A 7,483-nucleotide genomic window follows, 5' to 3' on the forward strand; every position below is an offset into this window, starting at 1 on the left:
CATGTCCTGGCCAGCTCCTGGCCAGCTCCTGGCAGAGAGTGTTCTGGGAGCTATCTGCTCATACCTGTCTCCAGTGTTTTTCAACTGAGGTCTCTGACTAATTTTCCAAGAGACAGACTGCCTGTGGGTGGCCTGGTTCCTGCCTCTCCGGGCACTGCCCGTGTAGAGAGGACGCTGACCTGTCCTTAGCTCACATGGAGGCCACCCCAGCTGCAGGTCTGGGGCTGCGAGACCTGAACTCCAGAACTCATAGGAGGCCCTGTCTCCTCAAGCATCCCAGACTTGGGTGCTGGAACAGGTCAACAGGAGTGGACAGCTAACCAGCACCAGATTCTTGGTGGAGTCGGTGCATTCCAGGAGGGGTGGGTGGGGGAGCAGCTGGGGGGCTCTTCCCTGCTGGCTGGCAGCTTTCATGTTGAAGAATGAACTCTCCCTGGGGGTTGGGAAACCTGGGGAAGGAGCTTCAAGGTACCGGTGTTTCCTCCGGCCCTGGGGCAGGCCTGCAGGACAGGTGGGCGAGGAGAAAGGAGAAGACCAGGTCCAACCTTCAGGCACTGGCCTGGGCTTCCAGTGGGGGGCAGCCACCTGCAGAGAGGAGGGGGCACAGGTGGTGATTGTTGTCAACACACGTGGTTAGTCAGCCAAGCCGGAAAAGGCAAGGCTGACCCTCCCCTTCTACCACAGCACCCATTCCTTTTAGGCCCCTCCTACCCGGCACCCACCCTCCACAAGGTTCCCCCCACAGCCCGCCCTGCCTGTCTCTGTTGCTGCACCCTGTGTCCCCCAAGCCCTGCCACCTGCCTGGGTCTCCTTTCTGGCGCAGCCTTGGCCTCTAAGGGACAAATGCTCGCTACTTTGTGCTGTTTTGGGGTCTGTGTCTGGAACCCCTGACCCACTTGCCCACATGCAGTAGGGAGTGAGGGATGCAGTGACTCAGGAGTGGGGCTGTGTTACTCTCACCCTCCTCGGGCTGCGGGGCTGGCTCTGGGTCGGAACCTCTCTGACCCACGTCCACACCCTGAGAGGAAGCCCACCTACATTCCGGTGCCCACTGGCTGGGAGCCAGCGTCACTGCTCGAGGTCCCGGCCAGGTGTCAGGTTGCAGATCTTCCCTCAGACCCACCAGCCACCTGAGGGAGGGAGGGCACGTGTGTGGCCTTACCGTCCAGGTTGAAGACAGGGGCTTTCTTTAGGTGGAAGGTCCGGACGTAGTCCAGGTACTCGCCCAGCCACTGGGGTTCCACCTTCTCTGTTCTCCCTGAAACCAGAGGGGAGCTCAGCCAGAACCTCTCTGCTCAGACCCCGCAGCCTGGTCAGGCCCTTGAGACACTGTCCTGCCCTGTCCTCCCCTCCTCCCCGCTTCTCATCTCCCCTCCTCCCCCCACCCTTTCTCTCTTCTGGGTTCCCCCATCCTCTCCCCCTCCCCTCTTCCTCCTGCACACCCCCTTTCCCTCCTCCTCTGCCCCTCCTCCTCTCATCATTCCCCCTCCCCCCTCCCTCCATTCCTGCTGAGAAGGGTCTACCTGCCAAGGTGGGTCTTCAAGGTGACTCACATCCCCTCTCACACACCGAGTAAAAACCCTCCTGCGAGCCTCCCCTGCATGCCGCCCTCCAGCTTCACTGTGCCCTCCACTGACCACCCTCCTGCTCCGGCTGACCACCTTCCCCTCCCCCCACTGCCCTCCTCCTTCATCCTCACCACCCTCCCCCTCCACCAGGATCATCCCCCACTGCCCTCCCCCCCTTCCCCTCCCAGCTCTGCTACAGGCTGTGCTCCCCCCATCCCTGCTCCCAGAGCACAGGATAACTGAGTCTTCCTCCTGTCTTCCCACACACTCTCCCCTCAGACAGGGATGAGGGAAGGTCACTGTTAAAGTGTGGTCTCAGGCTCCTAGACCATAGGGGGCGGGATTATTTAATGGGTCAGTGAAGGGGGTAATGGCTGAGATGGTCCTCCCTGCCCTGAGGGGGGATGGGGTGGAAACATCCATCTGGGCAGCTCTGAACAAGACCGGCCAGCCAGTGAATGTGGGACGATTTGGGTGTCCAGCCAGCCTTGCCACCCATCCCTGGGCTGGCCGGGCACTTACCCAGCAGTGCCCACAGGCTGTTGGTCTCGGCGTCCTGTTCCACCTGCACGTAGAGGATCAGGCTGTGGTAGTTGGTGCCCACAACTTGGACCAGCACGCTGCCACCAGCTTCAACTGGGGGAGACTGTGTATAAGCCATAGGCCAACCCCTCAGGGGTGCACTGTGCTCCCCAGGAGCCGCCACACCCCAGGCCTGCTCCTTCAGGCACCCAGTCCTAGCAGGGGGTGGTACTCACAGAACCCTTGGTATTGGCCGTACAGTCCCGTTGGGTGGACAGTGATATTCAGGTCCTGACACACCCCCTCTCCCCTGGGAAAGAGAGAGGAAGTGAGGCTGGGTGTCCCAGGGCTTCCTTAGTCCTTCCCTGTCCTGGGTGTGTGGCCAGCTCGGGAGGTAACAGTCTGAGAGCCACAATGTCCCTGAGTCTCTGTGGACCTAACCGTCCTAGACATTGTCCCTCTATGCCTCCTACCTTTGCCCGCCTCCAGCTGTTACCTCCTCCAGCTGTGATCTCCTCTACCTATATCCCCTCCACCTGTGTCCCCTCCACCTGTGTCCCCTCTGTCTGTGCCCTTCTCCACCCAGGTCCCCCTCCACCTATGCTATCTCCACCTGCCCCCTCTTCACCTCTCTTCCTCCTCTTAGGCTCCAGGACCCCATGTGGCTCCTCAAACCCTTCAAGTCAGCACCTCAAGCCCCCTCACACTAATGTGGTCACTTGGGGACCTGGGTTTGGGGACAGACCCTTGAAGCTACTGGTCACACGTACATCCAGAAGAGTATCAGCTGCAGGGCCCCACTGGCTGTCATCCGTATAGAATGCAGGGCCAGCCGCAGGGGGTCATCGGGGGACACCAGGCTGGAGCTGGTAGAGGCCAGCTGGAGGGTCAGCCAACGTCCCTGCACCTGCAGGGGGAGGACCTAGAGGTGGAGCCGACGCCTGCTGGACACTGAGGTCTGGCAGCCTGGGTGCTAAGGGACACGGAGGGCCAGGTATTACTGCCCAGCTCCTGCAAAGCCAGATGCAGGGCCTGGCGGTGGGGCCGTGGTCTCTGGGCTCCAGCTCACGGGCCCTACGGGCTGCCGTCATCACACTCCTTGCTTCTCCGGCCATGTGGGGTACACACCCTATTCCCCTTCGGGTCCTAAAGGCTCTGGGTGCAGGAGGGGGGGCAGCATCCTCATGGCCTAGGGCTGCTGTCCTGCCCTCCCACACTCCCTGCATCCCTGCCATTGGCTTGGACCCCAGGTCAGGCAGGGAGGAGGGATTCGGGGCCCATCCCAGTCCCTCAGCTGGCACCCGGGTCTTTTTCATGCTGCCACAGGCACCAGCCAGCTTTCTGGCCTCTTCTGGGACTGTCCTCAGTGGTCAGCTTGGGTGTCACTGAGAACAGGATGTGGAGGGGAGGTGACTGGGCCAGGTCCATGAGGCCTGGACAAGGGTAGGACAGTCCTGTGTCTAGAGGGGGCAGAGTGGGCTCCAGGGCTCCGCAGAGCCAGGCTGAGGCTGAAGGGTCAGACACTGCCCTCCCGGAACCCTCCTCAGGCCCGTGCACCCTTGCTGCATGTCTCTCACCTGCCAGGTGCCCTGATCCCGGGACCAGGACCCTGACCCTTACCCTCTGGGCATCAAAGCCTTGCTGCACAGGTACCTCTTCCAGAGTCTTCCGGGTACTGATCAGACCCAGGCCAAGGGTCAGTAGCAGTACTGGCCTCATCCCCAGGGCCATGTGTCCAGGCTGAGAGGGAACCCTATCCAGGCCCTGTTCTCTAAGCATCCCCACCCACATTTCTGGAACTTCCAGAAGCATCCCAGTGACTCCTCCTCCTATTTTGGGGTGCTGGGCACTGCCCCCAGCCTGGGGAGTGCCGGTGGTTGGGTTGGTTTGACGACATTGTGAGTCTGTCCTGGGACCCGTGGGGGTGGAGGGAGCTGCGGGCTCTGCCCAGATGCTGCCCCTCCTCCTGCCTGGCCTCTCAGCCATGTAACTCCCGGATTGTGGGGCCTGAGGTGACCTCACATGCGAAGGCTGACCACACTGGGACCTCATGAGGGGGTTTATCTTTATTGTGTTGGATGCTTAGACCGTCCTCTCCCTAGCCACACTGCTGTCCTGGACCAGGCCCCCAGCACTGCCTCCGGCCCCCTGCTCCAAGAGGGGTTTACCTGGAGCCCTGCTAATACTGCAGGCTGAGCCCAGATCACACTCTGGGCACTGTGAGGGTCACACAGCAGTCAGAATGTGAGGTCAAACTGTCAACTGAACACGAGGTCAGATTGTAAGCCGAAATGGGGTCACACTGTGAAGAGTCAGGCGATCATCTCTCAGGCTGGACAGGTTCAGACTGGCCCCTGGACACTCCCTGTGGGAAGGCCAGGCCTCACCTCTCCCTCAGGTGAGAGCCAGACGCCAGGACGCTGTCCTGCTGAGCGGTGAGGTGTCTGCAGACCCCTTGATTGCTCACTTCTGGGGCCTGGGGGCTCCAGACCTTATTCTCGCAGGCGGGCTGAGCCTCAGCTCATCTTCCTCCGGAGACCCCGTACGAGCCAGGGACCTCCTGGTGACCTGGAAGGGGTGGGGATCATCACGCATTCCCGTGAGGTGGCCCCCAGGACGTGGAATGGAGGCCCCACTTGTGCAGCGTTGGCTCTCATCCAGGCTGTGATGACCTCACGTGTGTCTCCTGGCACCAGGCTGCCAGGTGGACATGTGTCCCCTCTTTCCTGTCCCCACCTTACTCGGCCTAGTGGACGTGTGAAGACTCCCTCATCCTTATCCCTGCTACAGTGTACCTGGTGGACATGACCCCCTCATCCCTGTCCCCACCCCACTCAGCCTGGCAGACTTGTGACCTCTCTGGTCCCTGTCCCCTCATCTCTATATGGTGGACGTGGGGCCCCTCATCCCCTGCCTCTCCTCTTGGGGCAGAGCATGTGCACTGAGAGAGTCCCTGAGTCTGTCCCTCCCCCTGTCCCTGTATCCACCCTCCTGTGACCTGGATCTGACCCCCTCCGCACACCTCGGGATCCGGGCTGCAAGAGTGGACGTGGGGTCGTCACTGAGGGAGCAGCCCTCCAGTCTCTGCACTGATGGGTCAGGTGAGGAGGTGGCCGTGCTCCAGGCTGGTCACAGGTCCCGGTAAAGTACCACTCATGTGGACCCGGGCGGCCACGGACCTCGTGGTCCTTACTGGAAATTTAAGGGCACAGATCCCAGAAGTCAGCTGGCCTCACGGGGACCCCTGCACAGTGTGGGCGGGCCCTGTCCAGGCAGCCGAGGGTCCTCTGAGCAGAAAAGGACAGCTCTGAAGCGCAAGGTCCTCCTCCAGGCTCACCTGGGGCCCCAGCCCACCGCCCGGCCTGTCATGTTCACACTGACCAGCCCGCAGAGCCAGCCCTCCTGCCTGCTTTGGGGCTTCTACCCCTGCTGTCCCTGCGAGAGCCCCTGGCGGCGGCCTGATACCTGCCACGCTGCTGACTGAAGGTTAGCGCCTCACACCCACCAGCTGCTCCTCTGGAGAGAGCCAGGCAGTCTCTTCAGTCAGGACTGACCACCTGGGAACCTGCTGGTGGGGGTGGGGGGGAGTCAGCTGCCAGCAGGCGCCCACGTGACTGAGCGGTGTTGTTTCTAGATGGCTGTGTGCGTGTTGGTGTATGTTTGGGTGGGTGTATATATCTATACGACCTGTCAATCTCCTACAGAGCCCGGTAGCCTAGCAGTAAGGAGCTGCGCTGCCAACCCAAGGGTACATGGTTTGAATCCACCAGCTGCTCCATGAGAGAAAGACGGACAGTCTCCTCCCATGTGACTTATAACCTCTGGAAACCCACTGCAGTCATGGGACAGTCCTGACTCTACCTGTTAATCTCGGGGTGTCCTTTTATGCCCAGGCGCTAACCAGATTGTTGTTGTTGTGTAGCAGTGAGTCGGAACCAACTCACAGCCGACCCTTCTTTGGCTTTCCCGAGGCCGTAAATCACATGGGAGGAGATTGACCATCCTTCTGCAGGGCAGTTGGTAGATTTGAACCATGTGCCTTTGGGATTGCAGCACAGCTTCTTACCACTAGGCCACAAGAGCTCCTTAACTAGAATGTTAGAAGTTCAAGTTCACCCACAGGTACGTCAGAAGAAAGTCTGGTGATCTGCTCATGAGAACCCCCGTGGGGGTCTGCCTGGCATGTGGGCTGTGGAGAAGCAAGGCCACTCCGTGGTGACCGCTCTGCTCCCCCAGAGCACGCTCCCTGAGTGTGTGAACCTCCTAGGACTGGCCACCCCTCACCCTCTCGTGCCCCCGACCTGGACTTGGACAACTGTCCTCAGAGCTGGGGCCTAGCAGGGCCCCTGGACAAGCCGCTTTGAGGGATGGAGGCCGATTCCTTGAGGTGGGTCGGTGGGTTTCTGATTCTGAAGACCCTGTTCCCCTGTGGGGATGCTGGTGCTGATGACGCTGGCCCTGGAGCGCAGAACTCTTGGCCCTGAGCAGACCCTGAGTCCAGGGAGGGTCTGAGCAGCAGTGCTGGCCAAAGTGGCCCCGGCTTCTCGGGAGGCCCCCTTCTTGCCGGCTGTGCTCTGGGTGCAGGTCCCGGAGAGCCAGGGTCCCAGGCCTGCCAGGCACGGCTCCAGCACCCCTGCAACCCAGACCCTTGTGTTTGCAGCTCTACTTCTGGAGGGGGGTCACCCATGGCCCTCCTGTCCCACCCCTCCCTGAGGGCCAGATATCAGCAACAGTCACTGCAGCCAGCGTGGAATTTTATTGCATGTGGAGGAGGGGAGGATGATGCCACAGGTGTCCAGGGGCAGAAGTCCAGGATCCATGGCCCCGGGTTGGCCTCTGGCTTCAGGGTGCTTCCTCCAGGACCTGGGGGTCAGATTCCCTGGGCCTGACCACACCCTCAGTGCCCACCTCCCCTGCTGTATCCAGGTGCCCATCCAGAGCCTCGTGCTCAGACCTCTCGGCCTCCTGGTGCCTCTTCTGGAGCCCCAGGGCCTTGGCCTCCAGTCCCCAAGCCTGCCGCCTCCCCTCAATGTGTGAGTCCCCACTGTATGAAGAAGGGAGGGTGTTCCTGGCACCCCTGAGCCTCCAGCATGTGCTTCAGAGGACACGTGTGGAGCAGAGCAGGGGCCACTGGAGCTCGGGCACCTGAGTCTGCAAAGTGGAGTGGGGGGCAGCAATAGCTCAGGTCCCTGTGGTCCCTACTGGACAGAGCTGTACAGAAAGGAAGGCCTCGTAGCCCGAGTAGAGGAAGGTGGCTCTGCCTCTGGTGAGAAGGAGCAGTTCCCACTGTCCATGATACACTGCACCCCGTGGGACCACTCACTGCACCCCGTGGGACCACTGCACCCCATGGGACCATTGCACCCCGTGGGACCACTCACTGCACCCTGTGG

The 7,483-nt window shown here is 61.2% G+C and overlaps 2 protein-coding genes across 2 annotated transcripts in view; both read right to left on the bottom strand.

Annotated features, from left to right (window-relative positions):
• Positions 1 to 547: 547 nt before the first annotated feature.
• LOC102849589 (beta-lactoglobulin-like) lies at positions 548 to 3,821 on the bottom strand. The gene is made up of 6 exons (XM_006900641.1): positions 3,711 to 3,821; positions 2,861 to 2,997; positions 2,327 to 2,400; positions 2,091 to 2,204; positions 1,163 to 1,258; positions 548 to 585 (listed from the first exon to the last, which is right to left on the bottom strand). The coding sequence occupies exons 1-6, from the start codon at positions 3,819 to 3,821 to the stop codon at positions 548 to 550; spliced, it is 570 nt and encodes a 189-aa protein (XP_006900703.1).
• Positions 3,822 to 6,424: 2,603 nt separating this feature from the next.
• Positions 6,425 to 7,483, bottom strand: part of LOC102850000 — a 12,000-nt gene continuing 10,941 nt past the window's right edge. Inside the window, exons 12-13 of the mRNA XM_006900642.1 lie at positions 6,999 to 7,134; positions 6,425 to 6,664 (exon numbers count right to left, since the gene is read on the bottom strand). Of these exons, the coding sequence (XP_006900704.1) occupies positions 6,425 to 6,664; positions 6,999 to 7,134 (376 nt within the window). The remainder of the gene's footprint in view (positions 6,665 to 6,998; positions 7,135 to 7,483) is intronic.

The sequence above is a fragment of the Elephantulus edwardii genome, unplaced genomic scaffold (genome assembly GCF_000299155.1).
Source record: "Elephantulus edwardii isolate Elephantulus edwardi_28Jun2011 unplaced genomic scaffold, EleEdw1.0 scaffold00289, whole genome shotgun sequence".
Classification (NCBI taxonomy): Eukaryota; Metazoa; Chordata; class Mammalia; order Macroscelidea; family Macroscelididae; genus Elephantulus; species Elephantulus edwardii.

Coding starts and splice junctions, on each gene's coding strand:
- LOC102849589 (XM_006900641.1), bottom strand. CDS start 3,821: ATGGCCCTGGGGATGAGGCCAGTACTGCTACTGACCCTTGGCCTGGGT. Junction 2,205..2,326: donor CGGCCAATACCAAGGGTTCT/GTGAGTACCACC, acceptor AGTCTCCCCCAG/TTGAAGCTGGTGGCAGCGTG. Junction 586..1,162: donor CCCTGTCTTCAACCTGGACG/GTAAGGCCACAC, acceptor TCCTCTCTGCAG/GTGGCTGCCCCCCACTGGAA.